The sequence below is a fragment of the Euphorbia lathyris genome, chromosome 5, assembly GCF_963576675.1.
Source record: "Euphorbia lathyris chromosome 5, ddEupLath1.1, whole genome shotgun sequence".
NCBI classification, from domain to species: Eukaryota; Viridiplantae; Streptophyta; class Magnoliopsida; order Malpighiales; family Euphorbiaceae; genus Euphorbia; species Euphorbia lathyris.
Window position 1 is genome coordinate 68,747,158 of NC_088914.1, and position 19,776 is coordinate 68,766,933.

At 33.6% G+C, this 19,776-nt stretch overlaps 2 protein-coding genes and 1 long non-coding RNA gene across 4 annotated transcripts; all 3 read left to right on the forward strand.

Moving 5' to 3' along the window:
• Positions 1–5,365: 5,365 nt before the first annotated feature.
• Positions 5,366–7,294, forward strand: LOC136228748 (uncharacterized). Of its 2 annotated transcripts, none has more exons than XM_066017216.1 (3): positions 5,366–5,810; positions 5,887–6,008; positions 7,120–7,294. In XM_066017216.1, exons 1-3 carry the CDS (start codon positions 5,561–5,563, stop codon positions 7,198–7,200), a joined length of 453 nt encoding a protein of 150 aa, XP_065873288.1. In that variant the 5' UTR covers positions 5,366–5,560; the 3' UTR covers positions 7,201–7,294. The 2 variants fall into 2 exon arrangements, with proteins under 2 accessions (XP_065873288.1, XP_065873289.1); XM_066017217.1 differs by having other exon boundaries at positions 5,375–5,810; positions 7,123–7,294.
• Positions 7,295–11,434: 4,140 nt separating this feature from the next.
• LOC136228616 (uncharacterized) lies at positions 11,435–15,514 on the forward strand. Its single transcript, XM_066017051.1, has 10 exons — positions 11,435–11,618; positions 11,971–12,187; positions 12,353–12,510; positions 12,613–12,758; positions 13,041–13,103; positions 13,202–13,294; positions 13,941–14,102; positions 14,226–14,332; positions 14,672–14,823; positions 14,902–15,514. The coding sequence occupies exons 1-10, from the start codon at positions 11,513–11,515 to the stop codon at positions 15,135–15,137; spliced, it is 1,440 nt and encodes a 479-aa protein (XP_065873123.1). The 5' UTR covers positions 11,435–11,512; the 3' UTR covers positions 15,138–15,514.
• Positions 15,515–16,115: 601 nt separating this feature from the next.
• Positions 16,116–16,817, forward strand: LOC136228893 (uncharacterized). Its single transcript, XR_010688880.1, has 2 exons — positions 16,116–16,504; positions 16,648–16,817. It is a non-coding gene; the product is annotated as an uncharacterized lncRNA (long non-coding RNA).
• Positions 16,818–19,776: the final 2,959 nt, after the last annotated feature.

Below are 19,776 nucleotides of genomic sequence, written 5' to 3' on the forward strand. Positions count from 1 at the left end.
CATACTTAAATCTAAACTCTAATCTAACACATAACTTGCAATATAGAGAATTCCGACATTGAGTCTCTCCCTTTCTCTCTCTCTCTTTCCCCACCACCTCCCCCTCTCGACTCCATTCATTCATTCGTAGTTCATGGATTTTCGCATCTACTCCCGTGTGCATCTCGTTGTAGCTTATACATGGCCGGTAAACCAGGGCTGTCTCTAGCATTTTGGAGGCCTTAGGCGCATTGTGCACTTTTTTTTCATATTAAATTGAATACTATTTTAGAAATATTAAATCGTAAATAGTAAAACCAATATATTATTAACTACAATTCAAATCATATAATAATAACATAAAGCTAAGAAATTATTATTCTTCTTGCTTTTGTATATGTAAAATCGAGTTTTCTTTTATATATTTAAAATCAAGTTTCTTCTTACCAGTCATGCGAGAAGCAAGCAGACGACAAAGTATTAATTTCTGAAAATTAATCTTGGATGGCTGAACTCGAACCTAATCGCAAGATTCTATGGAAAGAAAGAGAAGAATTTATCTTCAAGATTAAAAATTGGTTGAGTCGTGTATTTATTATGAATTAGAGGCTTAAATCACTATTTGGACATCGATTGATCCAAGGAATCTTATTATTTGGCGCTTGATCTATCCAAAATTTTATCATTTGGCCACTGAACTATTCCCAATTGGTGAAATTTCAATCCAATTTGGATGGAAACTTAATAGAATTATTGACATATGATAATATTTTGATAACTAGACTTGATAAATTTTAGTTTAGAGATTTTTTTTCTTGTTTTAATCCCATTAGTTATTTGGATAAATCAACTTTAAAACGTGCGACGTGTCAAACTCATATGTCAAAATATCACCACATATTATAAGGAAACAATTTTATCAAGACTTCATCAAAATTAAGTAGAATTTCATCAATTTGAATAGTTTATGGTCCAAATTTGATCAAATAATAAATTAGTGGCCAAATATTAAAATTTTAAATAAATCAGAGTCTAAATAACATTTTGCACCAAATTACAAATTGTAATTCATAAGTGAATTTCATCTTGTAATTTATAAAAAAAAAATTAAAAATTAAAAATAAGAGAAAATGTGAACAAAAAAAATAAGAGAAAATGTGAACAAAAAAATGCTAATCCAGAGAATCGGATCCCTCACTTTCATCTTGTAATTTATTAAAAAAAATTAAAAATAAGAGAAAATGTGAACAAAAAAATAAGAGAAAATGTGAACAAAAAAATAAGAGAAAATGTGAACAAAAAAATACTAATCCAGAGAATCAAACCCTCACCCTTATAAACACTTCCACTATGTCTTTACCATTTAGCCTAGCACTATTTGTTGTTTTATGTTTATATCTATATACTTTTTAACTATAAATTGTTTAATAATTATCAAATTGAAAAAAAATTCCGATCGGAGGCCCCCGTAAGTCGGAGGCCCTAGGCCGCCGCCTAGGCGGCCTCCCCCTGGAGCCGGCCCTGCGGTAAACGCAATAAATATCGTTCTTCCACTGCAACTAATATCAACGAATTTCGCACTAGTAATCCAAGGATCCATTCTTTAAATTCGACTTTATCAGTGATAATCTCTTCTGTGGTTAATAATCAAATTGTTCATATTATTTATGACAAGAGTTTTTTTTTTTTTTGGAAAGATTTATGACAAGAGTCTTGAAGATGCTTTTAATATAGGAATGGAGTTGGAATGAATCTAAAGTTCTTAGAGAGAGACTCTCCTTCTCTCTAACTTTCTTCTCATTTTTTATTTTTTCTTCTCAGATCCCGTCCTTACCGCTATCCACCGTCACTTTCTCCATTGTAGCTCTCTAAACAGATCTAGTTAGAGGAGGAAGAAGGAAGCTTGTCTTCCTTCTTCCTCCTCCGATTTATGTTTTAGTCGTCGTTTTCGTTTTAAATTACTTTTTCTTGTTCGTTTGAAATCTATATTTCTTCTTGAACTTCTATTTCCGTCAGATCTACAACTGTTCACTATACTTCTTTCTTTTAGTCTTTTTTCGGTCTTAGCAAGAGCGGAAAAGCTTCATCTTGTCCGTAGATCTATAGATCTGCGTGGTTGCAAAAACAGAAAGGACTCAGATCCGAACATCCGGAGGAGGCTAAATGATGAAGCATGGATAACAGAGGTTTTTCAACGGGACTTGACTTACGAGAAGAATATGATTTCTATGTTTGTTGTATTTTTACCTTTTATGGTTATTATTGCTCTTTATAGTCTTATATTGCTCTTTGTAGTAATTTCTCTTCCCTTTGTGGAGCTTATATTGGCTATAGCCTGTATGAGTTTATTTTCGTGCTGTATGTTGTACCTTTTATATCAATGAAATGAGACATGGCATTTTTTTCAAAAAAAAAAAAAAAAAAAAAAATATAGGAATGGAGTTGGACAAGTCAACCATACCTTAGTTGTTGTAATAATGCTAATTAATGGGTGGTATTAAACTCCTTCCTCATCCCAAAAAGAAACAATACTATACTTTGCATTGAAACTCTCTTCTTTCTTAAATGTCGTTTTGCTGAAACGATCTTATGGCATTTAAATACCCCTTTCAGATAAGTAGTTGCAATCAGATAAGTAGTTGCAATCGTGAACGGAGACAACTAAATAAGGACTAAAAAGAAGAGCCGAAATATGTATTTTAGTCCCTAACCTTGAAAGTGAGTAGACCTACCCTTACCTAAACTTTTTGTAACCAATAAAAAATAAGTGGACTAGTTTCATTGTTATAAAACTTTGACAGGCAATTCGATCAGGATCCGGTAGTTAAGAATAATTGATTAAATCTATTTATGGTTATGAAATAAAAATAACAAGGTTTTTGTTATCACGGAGATTTTAAAATGATTTGTTGGTATTGCAGTAAAAGTAGTGATAACAACCCAAATTATTCTTGAATAAGGAATAAGGGAAAATTAATAGAAATAATGGCAAACCATTATTCCTTCTAAAAGAGATATTTATGCATGATTAATGTGGAATTAATGATGATTAATGCAGGGGTGAATATACAAATAATGAGAAAAAGGAAGGAGTTTCTAGCATTATGCCACGCTACGTGGACTATGACGAGACACGCCATAACAAGATACGCCCGATGAGAGCGAGTAATGGAGACCCACCATTGTTCTCAAGGAGAGCGTACATACGCCTTGACGGATCTAAGAATACCAAAATGCGCCTTTATCACCATCCATGAATGGGAATAAATACAATTAAATGGCAATTAATAGCCATTAAAGGGGAATAAAGACTTGACTGTTCGAATACTCCAACTCTGAGGGTTTCGATGCTAAATGCTGGGATTAATGGAGAATTGATACCAATCAAAGATGAGTAATGACACGACTCTTCACCTGCTTCCCCATTAATGCTGAAGGTTACAGAAACCTATATAAATACCCCAGCTTTCTAGGATCAAAGGTACACTTACTGATTCTCTAATTTTGTGATTACAGTTTATTCTCTCAAGAATATTACTGACTTAGGCATCGGAGTGCCTCATGCCGATCCCAACGGCCGATCAAGGATTTTTTCACAAGTTATCAAGTAGGCCGGTCTAATGATCTCGTTTCGATGTCGTATTTATATTGACTATATCATGCGGGTGTGCCTTTAATCCAGTAGTGTTTTGACTGCATCCTCTACGTCCGTGTTGAGATGATGAAAGATGGTTGAATACAGCTGTATCTCACTTATTATCTCTCACCCTTTATAGATCCGTGTGTAAACCCATTTACCCACTTTTTGACCTGAATCTGGATGGAAACAAGTTGTTTGATCCTTTTGCACAACTGTTTGCTTGACTTTGGCTGTTTTGTCAGAATAGCAATTTCCAGCTTGGAATTGGCTACAAACTGGTCTTTTATGTTCTTCTCTATTAATGTTCTAGCCTATAAATCTTGTCAAATATGCTCATATCATATATCAATTTATTACAACTCTCAATTTCTTAGGCTTGTCCAATACTTTGCTAACTTTAGGCATAAGAATGAAGTCATCTATCAATGGTCTCACGTTGATCCTCATCTGTCTTACTTCGTGCATTGGAGGATCTCTTCACGCGACTGAGTAGTCTTACAAAAATTCTCTCGTATTAAATTAGTGCAGTGAGCATGGATCGAAACAAATAAGCAACCAAGTCTCATCAAAATAACAGTACAAACTCATTATCCCCACATCATTGGCAGTGGTCCAAATCACCATTCGACACCAGTGGAAATCCGTTAGGACACTTCCAAATCACCCTCGATCTCGATAAATGTATCGACGAACATATAGGAGTATCTTTGTTATTGAGCCACTAGTTCATACCTCGTTCTAGTATTAGATAGTTTGAATATGCGTCTTATTAAGTCTTCTAACCCGACTAACAGAGCCTTCATAATAATATAACAAATAAGCTCATGTATCATCTCAGTAGAGTACAATAAGCCACCAATGAAAATGTTGTAGCCATGGTTGAGTTGCAGGGCAAATAGGATGTTATTGAATAAGTTATATAGTTAGCCAAAGAACAAGACTTTGTAGCCTAAAGCAAGTGTCATACATTCTGTGGAAATTACAGTAACAGTCATAATGATACCTATTGGGAGACTACTCGCCCATTAAAGATGACAACGTTTCAAGATCATGAAACGCAATATTCCACCTACTCGAGAAGATAACATGTCACGTGCATTGAAACACCTTTTTCTTTGAAACAGAACATCCGAAAGATTATGTATCTATAGAATGCTAAACTAATACTCAAATAATGAGGATCCACAAAGCCAGCCCACAAACCGAAGCCCTAAAGAGCTTCAAAAGTCAAAGAACGGGACATATGATATCGTGTGAGTATTACGAACGTCTGGATCAAGTGGAACGATCATATTAAACTAAATAGGAATAAGCATCCCTCAAGACACGTGAACTAATAGGACGCTTTTTGAATTCTCTTCAGATTAGGACTTTTTCAATCTCGTCTAAGATTAATGAATCTCAATTCAGATATATTACTAATTACCTAAAATACACTCAACACTAATAAAATGAGTGATGTTCTAAGTGAAATCTAAGAAAAGGTTTAAACGCGGACTGATAGTTCGACCTATGCACCTTATAAATATAATACAATTTCACCATTAAGATACATAACTATGTAGAATACTCTACTAACTTTAACTTAAGCATCTTAAAACAACCATTAGAATGGATAACAAATATTAGAATTAATGCTAGTAAAAAGAAGAAAAGAAAAGCTTGACATTGTGTCTCCCTAGCAGATCTAACACGTCTCCATACATCCACTAATTGTACTATTTTTCCCCTCTTCTCTTCTAATTATATTCTTCCAATTTATATATACTACTCCTACTAGTAATACTATACCTGCCTTGCCTCCCATAAATTCCTCCTTTATCTCCCTAATTAATTCAGAAAAAACTGTGTTTCCTCGTACACTCCCCAACCTCATCATCTTCATTTCGCCTTCTTTTATATACATGTATAACTCATACTCTGATCAGAGCTGAAACAAAAATGGGAAATTGTCAAGCTGCAGAAGCAGCAACTGTTATAATTCAACATCCAGGAAACAAGATCCAAAGGATTTATTGGTCTGTTAGTGCCCATGAAATCATGAATTCAAATCCTGGACATTATGTTGCTCTTCTTGTTCCATCTCCAACCATGAAATCTCACAATGGCCTTCCATTGAAACACCTCAAGCTTCTTCGACCTGATGATACTCTTCTTATCGGCCATGTCTATCGCCTTGTCTCTTTTCAAGGTACCAAACCATTCCATAAACCTACATTATTATACTTAATTAATTACTCTCGCTTTAATTTAATTAATTGTTGTAGATGTTTTGAAAGAGTTTGCTTCGAAGAAGTGTGTTAAATTGGGGAAACTGTTGAAGGAAAGAAGATCGGAGGTTAGCTCCACTCCCGATATCACTAAACCTGACGACTGCAATCCCGTTCAGGTAACAGAAAATCCTCTGTGTTCTTTATGCTTTATGTTTATTATAATACAATTTCATAATCTATAGGTTTCGAATTTCAGAAATTTAATTGTAGATAGAGATGCAGAAGAATATATTCTTTTGTATCACTTTTCATTTCAATGATCTTTGATTTCAATTCAAATAAGAAAGATTTCAGAATCCAAAAAGCTCTTTTAACTACAGATACTCCTTTTTCTTTTACTGATGGGAAAAGTAAATTGAAAACTTTATTTATCAGCTTTTCTATGTATATAACTTAAGAATCTCAACTGCAGATCTCGAGGAATTTATGATTAATGCTGGTAATTTTATGGTTTGCAACAACTTTGCTTTTCCTTAATCATTTCCTAGTTCATAAATTTGCAAAGCCAATTTAGTCAAAATTTGTTGGGAGCAAAGCATATAAGTGAAATCAAATCAAGTCAAATATTCTTATTATCTTTATATGATTGATTGAATACCACTAATCAATCTTTACTTAGTGACTACAATCATAGATTAGTGATTTCAAATCATGTTTGGTTACCCACTTTAAAGCTGGTAATTGATTAACGAGTACATTAGCAGTCAGCTTTTTCTGATTCTCATATGTCAAAAGATAGTATGATTCAAATAAATTGGAAGTAATTGATTTGTGGAAGAGGGAGGATTGTGTAATGGTGAAAATATATGTAACGACCCGGTCCGGAGTGGGTGGCGCCGGGGCAAGAAGGCCTGAGCAAGGAGCGGCCCTAAGGGATGGCGATGGGGGCAGGAATGAACTGAATCCCACATCGGAAATGGAGAGGGAGTGATTGGGGCTTATTAGTAAGATGTGAATCCAATACATGCAGATGGTTTTAAAGCCGTGAGGCCCAATGTGTTGGAATTGGGCCAGAGCGGACAATATCTACATGGTATTGGACCATGGTGTTACAATATATCATGTGAATCAGGGAAAGTAATAGATACAAGTACGGAGAGTATGGTCATTCAAGCTTATAGGTACAGGCTAGGATAGGAGTAACAATGAAGAATTTGATACTGTTAAAAGTAAAAAAGAGTAATAAAATTCAGAGTGAGTAGTCGTATTCTGATGTAAGTTTTATAGCAGGTGGAACAGGTAAGCAGCAGCAGCAGAAATGGAAGTTGGAAGCCAGCCTTACAGAGCATCTCAGAAATTGGAACTTGAATTTCACCATATCAATAGTATTAGAATAGTGTAGTGCCACTCTTCCTTTACTTCTACTACTTGTGTCAAATTGCAATAAAAACAACTTAAAACATGCCTATCTTATCTTTTCTCTCTCTTTTTTACTTTTTAGAATATGCACATTCTATCATATTCCACTATGCATACACACCCTTCACCTACTTGGGCTTCCCTTGGTAAAATTACCAATTGGACTTCAAATCCTCAAGGAATGGGGGAAGGATGGAAATCTACCATAATCTTTGGGATCAATAAACATTCATTCTTCTCATGGCCTCCCTTCCTGCAATAAGTGCTAATATTTTCTTTTTCACTCTTATTTGGTAGATTCCAATTCCAATAGACTTTAAATGAGGTTTGGTTCATGGAATAGAGCTATTATTAGAGAATTTCATTCCAACATTTGATTTATTATATTTCTATGAAATAGCTATTCTATGAAATTTGAGGGGATTCCTTAATTTTAATGGAACAAACGTGAAAACACGAAAACATTAAAAATATGAAAAATGGAACAAACGTCAAAACACTAAAAATGATTAAAAAAAAACGGGAAAATGTAAGAAATGAAAACAAACGTGAAAAGTGTGAAAAACGGAACAAACTTGAAAATGCAAAAAACATGGTAAAAACGAAAAAAAAAACATGAAAAATAAGAACAACATGAACAATAGTAATGTGTTAACTGATAGAGAACCCTGGGTACATTACATATATACTCTTACAAGACTATTTTCTTATTATGTTTTTAAGAAAGATACTAATTTAGGGATCGAAAGGGTCTCCAACGGCTATCGACATCTTCCTTATTTTGTAGGAAGCAATTCAACGTGAAGGAAAAAACTAGATATACGACCACTGAAAAATCTAACCTTATTTCTGAACATATAAATTTCATGCTCAGATGTCGATATTTTGCTAATAGCATAATCAATTAAAAAATATAATGTGAAGAATGAGTTTTGCTAAAATCATTGGAGGTAAATAATAATGTTGATTGGATTACAAGTGCGATATTCACGGTCTGTTTTAGCATAGATCGGGAGTACGATCACCTAGGTTTTAAGATTAAAAAAACCCAGATTTTTATAGTATATATGTATAGTCAGTTTTGTTTTATTGTAAATGTAACGATAAACTCATTACCTTAAAAAAGAGTTAACTTTTCGTTTTTTTTTTAATTTGGAATTGTTATTTTGGTAAAATTGTATGAGAATAATATTATGACCCAGTTTGGTAAAGAACGTTTTGGGATAAAAAGAGCGGTTTTGACCAACTTTAGCGGTTTGACCACTGAAACCGCTGATTGAAGTGTTTGGTGGAGAGAGGTTTGAGAGAGAGTTTTGGGATGAAATCACTAATTTAGAAAAAACTCATTTTAAGAGCTTTTTCAATTAGCGTTTTGCAATATTAAAATTAATTCTTTAACCCTAATTATTTTATGTATATTTTTATGTATTAAAAAAAGAAATGCCCTTATTCGTCTTTTTGCACAAACCGCTATTATCAATTAGCTAATTTTTGCCAAACAGGTCTACACAAACAGCTAGTCAAATCAGCTAGTCAAATCAGCTAACAGTTAACAGCTAATGTAATCAGCTAACAGCTAATTCCCAAACAGCGTCTATATATCCATAACCAAACAAGGAATCCTACTAAACTAGGGCTTATGTCTAGATCGTATTTATAGACATGGTGAGCTAGTGTTGCAAATTCATGGGGTTGGTTTTCCAAAAGTAAGCTTCATAAAAACTAATGTGGTATTTATTGGTCTTGTATATCTATAAGTGATACAGGAAATTAGATAGCTTTTATCTGCTACAAGCAGATTGGCAGCTTTCAATTTTACATGCAATTGGGGTAAGTTGGGGGACATCTATCACCCATTCATCGATGTATATCAAATGAAGAAGCTGATTCATTTATGGCTGTATATCATGATCCTCAAATTAGTAAAAAAAAAAAAAAGCCGATTCATCCTTTCTGAACTTTATAAATGTTTGACTCAACTTGCTAAATTAATATGCGCTTTAAGTTGCTCAATCTCTACCTTTAAAAAAAAAATTGCTTAACATCTGATTAATCTTTTACGTAACGATAGATGGTTAACATGTTTGTTTGAACAGGAACTCGGAAAACACAAGAATCACTGAATAAAGTAATGGGGAGAGTAGCAGACTAAGTCACTTTTTGTAAGGCATTCGTGAAACTGCTAGAAAGTGCAAGCAGATAAAATTCCGGTCGCCTCTAGGATAAAACAACTCTCTCGTAATACGAATTCCTATTGCACAGTACGAACTCGGTTCTGTACACTCTTGCTCAGTTCGAAATATACAGAAAGTATTTGTTTCGGTGTGTTTAAAATGAAAATCACAAAAGGTATTTATACAGAAAAAATAGTGCTTTGATTTAGTGGAGAAGAACGAGGGGAGAAATTGGGGATGTGGGGAACTAGAGTGTCTGGTTCAGAAAGACGAAGTCAAAAGAGATGTTAAAGAAATAAGATTTTTAATTAATTAAAAAATTAATTCTGAAAATAAAATAAAAAATATTATTATTATTTTTCAATAAAAAGTATAGAGTTTACACCACACCACACTAACCCGGATCGGACGGACGGCGGCAATGGCATGTGTGTGTGGTGGTCAAATATTAACTAGGTCCTTACTCTTTCACAAAAGTGGGATACATTGAGGTACACCCAAGTGTGTAAGGACCTTTGTTATAAATATCAATACAAACTAATTTATAAGCAATGTGCGATGTCTTTAACTTTTATAAAAACATTTGTGGCTTTTTTACATAAATTCTAATTGGGCCTAGTGCCCAAGCCCAATAATCCCTCACTAGAATATATAAAAAAACATGTTTAATGAGCAGTTACATAAGGTCAAGTATAAGCAGATGTATCTTTTGATTTGAATCTTTGCGTAATGAGTATAATTCAGATTTTACTAGAATAACTCGTAGTATTGAACTTTATCTCTGATATTGTAACAGACCATAGCATTTTCAGAGTGTAGTTCTAGTAGCCCGTGCGTTTATGGTCATGCTATGGTCTGATATTGTAACAGACCATAGCATTTTCAGAGTGTAGTTCTAGTAGCCCGTGCGTTTATGGTCATGCATGTCTATCCCAATATAATGAATGCTTTAGAGTTTTGCCCTAAACTCATAGAAAGCGGCCTCACTTCCACATTCATATAGATGAGTCTATTAAAAGTACTCATGTAGCTATGTACTTCACTTTAGATACTGTATAGACTTCATTAAGAGTTTCTATTATCTCAATCTAACATCACTTCAGGAAATTCATGCTTCAAAATGCAAGATCTTAAATTTCAAAATGCAAGATCTAACTCATATTACATCACAACTTGTTGTTACCTATTGAACCTATTTCTTGGGATCTCCAGTCTATATGTTGGGTTACCATTGTGTGTAATTCATCACTGTAGGGGCATAAGTCTCATACTCTTTATAGTATTTTGGACTTTCTCTCGAGCTAACCTTTTCGTCAAAGGATCAGCTAAATTCTCTTCTGAGCGTATGTGATCCACTCTAACAGCTCCTTTAGAGAGTAGTTCTCTAACAGTGTTGTGCTTACGACGTATCTGTCGTTTCTTATCGTGATAATAACGATACCAAAATAGGCTTAAGATTTTTTGGGAAGTATCAATTTATACTCTGTGTATAAAATAACACCAATGTAGGCCGAATGTTTAAAAAAGAGTACCAATTTAGACCTCGATAATGAAAGGTGACACGTCATTCGTATTACTCCGTTAAGTTCTGTCAAGTGTATGTGGAGAGAGAAATCAGAATTTAAGGGAGTAATATAAATGACGTGTCATATTTCGTTATCGATATCTAAATTGATACTCTTTTTTAAACGTTAAACCTATATTAGTGATATTTTGTGCGTGGAGGCTAAATTGATACTTACCCAAAAATCTTAAACCTATTTTGGTACCTTATCCCTAAAAAAAGTATAATAAACTAATATTTTGGTATTTTAGAAATACTTATTTAAATATTATAATATGTAAAAATAATTATATCAATATTTACTGAAATATAAGTTAAAATCATGACATTTATGTAATTTCCTCATAAGTGGAAAAGTTATGACTTTTATGGGCTAAAAAAGCTGTGCCAAATTATCCAAATGAGTTGCAATTTGAAACTGAGGCCCAAACAAGACTTATTGGCCTTTTGAAATAGCTGAAATACCCTCTTTTCTATTTCCAACTCGCGCCTTTTCCCTCTATCACCAAAAACCCAGACACCAATGGGTTTTGCACACCATTGTTGGATCTCCCTTTTCGTTCTCTGGATTCTAGTATTAGCATTTCCAATTTCTTGCTTGGATGTCTATTCGCATGAACGCTCTCTCGGTACTTCCTGTTTTATTGTCTTTCTTGTTTGTTTCCTTTTTCATTTTCCTTTCTTTCTATTGTCCGTCAATTTATTTATCTAGGGTTTTTATTTGATGCTCTGTCATTCCAAAATGTTGTTTTTTAATTCGTTATGTGCATTTCGTTTATCCTTTTATTTTCTGTTTGGCTGAGTTTGAAAACTCGAGCAAATAATGGGAAAACGAACTGTATTATAGCTTATTATACGAGAGGAATTGTCGAACTATCGATCTTTTTTCCTCTTCTATTTGATAATGTTGATAGAGTGCAATACCTTATGTTTTGAGTTTGATTGAGCTGTTCTGCTTACTGATTCTTCGTGATTTTGTAGTGGTTGGTGAGTCTAGTAAATTACGGATATCTCCAAGCTTGCAAGTGATTGAGTCACCTGGTAGTAAACCTGGAACTTCAGTGCTTTGTGAAAGAGTTCATATACATGGACTCTCTAGGTTTAAAAACTTGAAAAAGTTTTCCCATTCATTAAAGTTGACACTTAAACATTCAAGCTTGGGCCTTCGCCGGCCAAATGTCGAGGTTTGTTTCCATAGGTTAGTTGTTCTGCAACCGTTTTATCTTAAATTGGTTCATAATTTACTCATTTTGTCTTCTTATTATGACTGATAACTTGATGGATTCCTTATTAACAAAATAATGAGTTGAACAAGCAACAGTAACTTTTGTTTCTTACTTAGAAAGATATATCTCTTTTGCAGGAATGCTTCCCTTGCAATTGGGATGTGCTCTCAAAGCAAGTGGGAGAAGGTTGACAAGAATTCATGGGTTCGAGCAATGTCACCTTTTGACCACAAGATATTGGATATACGGGCAGCTGGTTCATTATCGGAAACCATTGAACTGTCCATTGAAGAAGGTGATTTTCGCACTGAGACGTGATTCCAATTTTTTATTATTATTATTTCAGTTCATTTTGATACAGGTAACTTATGCACTTATGTGTTCCTTTGTTTTTTAGGCTTTTTCGTATATCGTGTGATTTTCTTAATTGTGGGCATTATCATGTTAAGTGTTGCATCCCCTTTGAGCAAGTCGTTGGCTTTTTACTACACCAGTTCCATGGCAATTGGTATCATCCTTGTAATACTGGTGGTCCTTTTCCAGGTGATGATGCTTTCGTCTTCTTTATTGTTGGAACTTTAAGTGTGCTTTTTTATTTTACAAAATCTATATTATCAGCATTTCAAAATAATGCACAGGCCAAAGTGCTTTATTGAAGATATGTGCCTTAACTCTACTAGATGTTGCCAGTTCTAGCTATTTGGTTGTTTGGATGAGAACTTACGTATTTTCTTTGGTTTAAATGGTTTATTTAGCGGTTTGAATCTGTCTGAAAGGTTATATTTTGGTCCAATTGGATGACGTTCTGATCTTGATTATTTACAGGGGATGAAGCTTCTGCCAACTGGTCGAAGCAACTCAATTGCAATCTTTATGTACTCATCTGTTGTGCGTAGTACTTCTCTCATCTCATTTTCATCTATTATTGTCCCTTCCATAAAAAAAACTTATGCTCAGGTTTGCATCTTATCATTATTTTTTTCTAGGTTGGAATTGGATCATTTTTTCTTCGCTATGTGCCAAGATTACTACATTCAGTACTGGAGGAGATAGGGATCAGCGAAGACATGTATTATCCTGTATGTAAGTTTTAGATTTTACAATAGTTATGCTCGTCAGTTTGTTTTGAAGAAGAATGCAGCTTCTGTTGTGTCTAACTAATAAATTCTCATTGAACCGCACAATCATGCCTGATAGAAAAACATTTGTTTTTTACTTGTGACTTGTGAGTGCTGATGCGTAATTAGTTGACCACGAACCTTCAGCTATAAGCTTAACACATGCAGGTCAAATGTTGTGATCATCTTTGAGGTCCCTTAAGTAACTCGATGAATGTGCTTTTTCATTAAAAAAATGCCCCAAGAAAAGGGCCTCCCCCTTCAATCAAATAATAATTTGGAACAACAAACAATCAATTAATATGCACTGAAGCAGGTATCTTATGCCTGTTTGAGATGAATGCAGATGAATGCGTATAATTGGAGATTCTTTTTATTTTTTCCCCTGTTGTCATTCTCTGGAAGCCCAAATGGGGCATTAATTAAGAAATGATGATTTATAATGTTAGGAATATTGCTTCCATTATTTTGGAGGTTAACAAAATGTTGGTTCACTTGGTCTTAATATCAAAATAGTCATCCACTCTGTATTTTAGTATTTTTGGATTTTCTGTGAAATTGAATTATGCTTGGAAATGGCTCAATGTCCTTATTTTATAAATTGCAGTTAGGAATTTTCCTGGTTGCTTTTTTCATTCTGGTTGGAGCATGGATGGGTTTCTGGGCTGTCAAGCAACTTGTCCTGACCCCAGATGGATTAGTTGATTCAAGTACGTCTTATTTTGTGACCTGGTCCATCCGGATTTTGGCTGTCTTTCTCATTCTTCAGGTAGTTTTACTTCAATCTTCATTACTTTTAGATACTTGAATTGTATAGGAAATGATGGGGAATCACTCATAATTACCCACTGTTTTCTTATTACAAATTTGAACGTGGATGTGCTGTTTTCAGAGTTCTTTGGATCCTCTGTTGGCAGTTGAAGCCTTAATATTTGGAATAATGCTATCCTCAATATCGAGGAAAATCTTTAGATTTAAAGTTTGGCGCCGATTATTGAAGTAAGTCTTCCTTTGCTACTGTTTGGATTCATTTTTCACTGCCACAAAGATAAACCTGCTTCAATTTCATAAGATACAAACTAAGTTTTACATTTTGTACTTTCTATGGATGATGAATTGTTGAATTATTGAATAACTTGAGAATCTTTTCCTCCTACCCATTATGGACAGAGTCATAACTCTTTATTAAAAAATGGGTCCATTTACCTAGTCTCTGAGTATATCAAGTGTTGTATGAATTACTGCGTTTGTTAGTGCTACGTTTCTTTTGATTCTCAGTTTATAATCTGAATGTGTTGTCTTCTGATTGCAATTAACATTTGAGGAAAAAACCTGCAGGAAATTTGTCAGGACCATAAAAAACATCCAGATGGGATCTGATGTACCCAATGCATCACTATTTGGAAATTCTCCTGATGAATATGTGCTGAAAGCGCCTGATAATCGGCGTTACTCCAGACGGTCCACCCTGGCTTCGTCTTCTCTGAAAGGTTTGCTCAACATCTGATACTTTTGCATAAGTGAGTTAGGTTGCCATATGGTCTTCTAATAATGCTCTTATACATCAGATTCAGACGATTTCCCGTCAGCTTTCCATGCTACTCCTGAAAGGAGAAAAATCTCCAAAGAAGCATGGGAAAAATTCACGAGAGACTCCACTGAAAAAGCTGTGGGAGAACTTGTGACCTCCCCTGATTTCAGCAGATGGGTTGGTGCAAATGCTGAAAGAATCACTGTAACTCCAAATGCCACCCGTAGCTCTAGCAAACAACGTCGCAAATGGTGGCTTCTTTGGCTTAAGTAGTGAGCCTTGCTAACACTCTAAAACATGGGATTCAATTAAGAGAGAACCCACGATTTAATGTGGGGATAATGTCTATTTTTGTAGAATCATGTTGTAAATTGTATGCATAGCGCAGTGATATTCAGACAGTAGAATTTGTATGCATAGGTTTGTATCTGAGTAGGGAGCCAAAAAGTGGTTAGATGAGAGTCGATTATAAAAATTCATGTTATTTGAAACTGTGATGCATGTATGGCCTCCATTCTGCACTTGTTTAGGCATCAAATGCTTGATTTCTAACTGCATTTTCATGCATCATCTAAGCTAGCCAACTGAAATGGCATATTGGCTCTCGGGAAATGGCAACTTATTTAATTAATTTTACTACTTATAGTTTATTGTTTTGTTATTTTTAATTTTTTTTATAATCAATAAATAGAATAACAGAAAACATAAACAACCATAATGTTCAACAATAAAAATTAAAATGGAAGTAGGAAAACATTGAGTGTTGTTCCCATTTCACAAGCTCCACTATTTATTGTTGAACTTGACATGAGTAAAGCCCAATTCATAGAATTGACCCTTTTCTACATGGTCTTCTACCAGAAATGTAACATCAACAACATAAATGAGCTCCCTTTTAATATGAGACTTCACCAATTATAATCAAAATTCTTATGTTCTGCTGCTGGGAATGAAAAAGCAAAAGAGGGGCTAGAAAAAAGAATAACCAAATAGACAATTAGTCTTACAATTCAATGGTCCCAACAAATCCGACTATTATAGAGACAATTATAATTTGACCATACATTAAAAATGGAATATAATATCCACCCATCAACGAAAGTGTTTATTAATATTAAACATTAAATTAAATGAAGTAAGATAAATAATGTGAGCTAAATTATAGAATTTGGCACTCTAAATGTGAAGCTAAGCTATACAAAAGTAGAATTTAAAGTGTATAATATTGAATAGTAGTATTTGGAATAGGAATTTGATAGACTTAATAAGTTGAATTAGTGTGTTTCTTATCCACGAAGTATTCTATTAATTAAAACCGCGTGATTGCAGCGTTAGTGCAAGGAAAGGAAAGTTCCTCTCTGTTTCGCGGCCTTATTGATCTACACTATAAAAGGAGGGGAAGCAATATTATTATTATTATTCAGCAATTCATCAAATATGGATAACTATTATCAAGATCATAATAAGCAGCATCAGCCACCTGTGGGTGTTCCTCCGCCTCACGGATACCCAAAAGATGCATATCCACCGCCAGGTTATGGATATCCAGTTCAAGGTTATCCTCCTCCAGCTCCAGGCTATGCTCCTGGTTATTCCCAGCACCCTCCTCGTAAGAACGAAAATGGCCTCCTCCAAGGATGGTATGTATACTCTTTCTTTCTAAAACATTTACTTACCTCTATATTAATATACTCATATTAAACAAATATATTTACATTTATTATTCTCTGAAAATATATAATTGATGAAATTAATTAAATTGATCTTTCATTGATTTTTGCAGCTTAGCGGCGCTCTGCTGTTGTTGTCTATTGGATGCTTGCTTCTGATTCTGAGATTCGTTTATATTATTTGTTCATTATAATTGTAGGACACATTACATATATGTTTATTTCCATAATTTTATTTTGTTCTTCAACTTTACTAATTAATATAATACCCTTTTTTATTTTCTTTTTTCCTCTTTGCTCATCAATTTATGTCATTTCACCATAACATTACCACCATCAACATAAAAAACAGTAAATAACTATACTCACCATAAAAATTGAGGATTTTTTTCACAAAAGATGAAGTATAAAGTTTGCTCACACAAAATATATTTCAAAATGTTTATTTGAAAACTAATGTTTTGCCAATGGAGCAAGTTGAGCTTCCAGAAAGAATTTTGAAGGAAATATCGGTTCTTCCGATTCAAATAAGGTATAATATATATTTTACTTTCCAAATTAAGGCTTCAAAGTCAGTGAATTGAGATTTTAAATTATTAAAATTATTAATCATGTCTTTTAATTAAGTAAAAATCATTAATTGAGTCCTTATTGAAATTCATGCAGTTCAACAGTTTGAGACCCTTCTACCCAAACTCATTTCGAATCAAAAAAATTATTATTATAATTTATATCAAACAGTTACAGTTTCTGATTTTAGGATATGATGAGGATTTAATTGGTGATTTTTGCTTCTGATTGATGATTTTGATAGTTTCTGATTTTAGAATATGACGATAATTTAATTAGTGATTTTTGCTTAGTTTAAGAACTTGATTGATGATTTTGATATTTATGGTTATAATTGATTTTGAAACTTTAGTTTAGTGACCAAATGAATGTAATGTAATGTCAATAAATAATTTCAATATAAAAATTTGATAAAGTGTATTTTCCACATCATTAATTAAAAGAAACAGTTCTATTTGCTTACAAGAGAAAGTAAAATAAGGGTCTTGCTATTTATCGCCTTCAAATTGCTAGTTACGATTTTCTATTAGATAATTTTGCTTTTTTATATATATATATTTTCAAAATTGAAATTTTATCTTTTTGTGATTTTTTTTTTACCCTAGGCGGTTACGGTGACCGCCTAGGGTAAAAAAAATCGCGAAAAATGTACTTCATCCAATTTTCATAATGTCAATAAGAAACTAGTGTGTATTATATTAAATTTATTAGGATACATTAACTTAGATGGGTAATAAAATGATGTACATAAATTAAAATAGATCAGTATAATAAAATTGTAAAAGTAAAATTATAAGGTGAAGTGTATAAATTAGAATGAGTAATAATAAAATTATAAGTCATGTGTATCATGTTTAACTTAAGGTATACAATAATTCAAGAGGCAGTTAGAATACTCAAATTACATCCCATAATGTAGTATTTTCTAAACTCTCAACTCACGCTCTCTAAATTTCTCTCTCGCGCTTAAAACTCTCTTCAAAGGAAGCTTATTGCTTTGTATTTGTTGGAATTGTCATTTTAGAGTAAAACTACTAGTATTTATAGCCCTAAAATGTCCAAAAAATCAACGTCTTTTAACTTGTTTTTCGGTGCATTATTGCACCTAAATGCTTCATAATTTTTTTTTCAAAAAAATAAGACCTCCGCATGTTTATATAAATCTATCCCTCCAGACATATGGGAAAACACCGAGAAGCTTCTTAGTTGGAGTCCATTTCTATTAGCTTATTGCACAACTTGAACTTTTCCGGTGGAATCACTTTGGTCAACATATCTAAAGGGTTCCTTTCTGTAGAGAATTTTTCTATATGCAAAAATATTCTTTTCAGTTACTCTCGTATCCAATGATAACGAACATCAACGTGCTTCATTCGAGAATGATACATAGTATTCTTGCTTGAGTTTATCACACTTTGACTGTCATAGTATACTATGCACTTTGCTTGCTTTTGCCCCAATTCTTTAAAAAAAATTCTCAACAATATCATTTCTTTACCTGCTTCAACATTTGAAATGTACTCCGCCTCTATCGTAGAAAGTGCAACACATTTCTGTAGTTTAGACTATTAAGAAATTTCTCCTCCGACGAATGTAAGTATGTATCTCGAAGTTGACCTTTTATGATCGAGGTCTCCTACCATATCAACATCAACGGAGCCTTCTAGAATTGGCTCATGTCATACATAACATAACCACATCTTAGGACTTCCTTTCAAGTATTTGAGAATCCAATTACAGTTTCTCAATGTTGTCTTCCTGGATTATCCAAGAATCTGCTGAGGACTCCAACAATATGTGCAATATTTGGTCTTGTACATACCATGACATACATCAGACTCCCGACTACAAAGGAGTATGGAATATTTCTCATGTATTCCTTCTTTTCTTTGGTTGTAGGACAAGACTCCTCACTCAGTTTCATATGACCAGTAAGTATAATGTTGTCTGGTTTAACATTCAACATGTTGAAATGTTCTATTACCCGTTCAAAATACTTCTATTGTGACAACCACAACTTTTTTATATTTCTCTCACGAACAATTTTCATGCTTGGTTCCAAATGTTTCATGTTAAAGGACTCTGATAATTTCTCTTTTAATTTACGAATTAATAGAGCCTCTTATCCCACAATCAGTACATCATCAACACATAACAACAAAATGATGAAGTTGTTACTAGAAAATCTTTTGAAGTAGACATATGGATCTGTCTAGGCCTTTCTGTAGCAATGACTACTTATGAAAGAATCAAACTTCTTGTACCACTATTTGGGTGCTTGTTTTAAACCACATAGACTCTTTTATAGCTTGCAAACCATGTGTTCATTTCCCTTCACTTCAAATTCTTCTGGTTGCTCTATGTAGATTTCTTCCTTCAACTCGCTGTGAAGGAATGTTGTTTTCACATCTTGTTGTTCAAGCTCAAAATCCAGACTAGCTGCCAAACTCAAAACTGCTCGAATATAGGTCATTTTAACCACACAAGAAAAAATCCCATCTAAATCAATACCTTTCTTCTATTGAAAACCTTTCACTACTAGACGAGCCTTGTACCAGCTTTTCGTTGCCATCACGCTTGAGCTTGAAAACCCATTTGTTCTTCAATTTTTTTCTTCATGTACAAAGTTCAACTAACTCATATGTATGATTTTTGGGCAAAGAACTCATCTC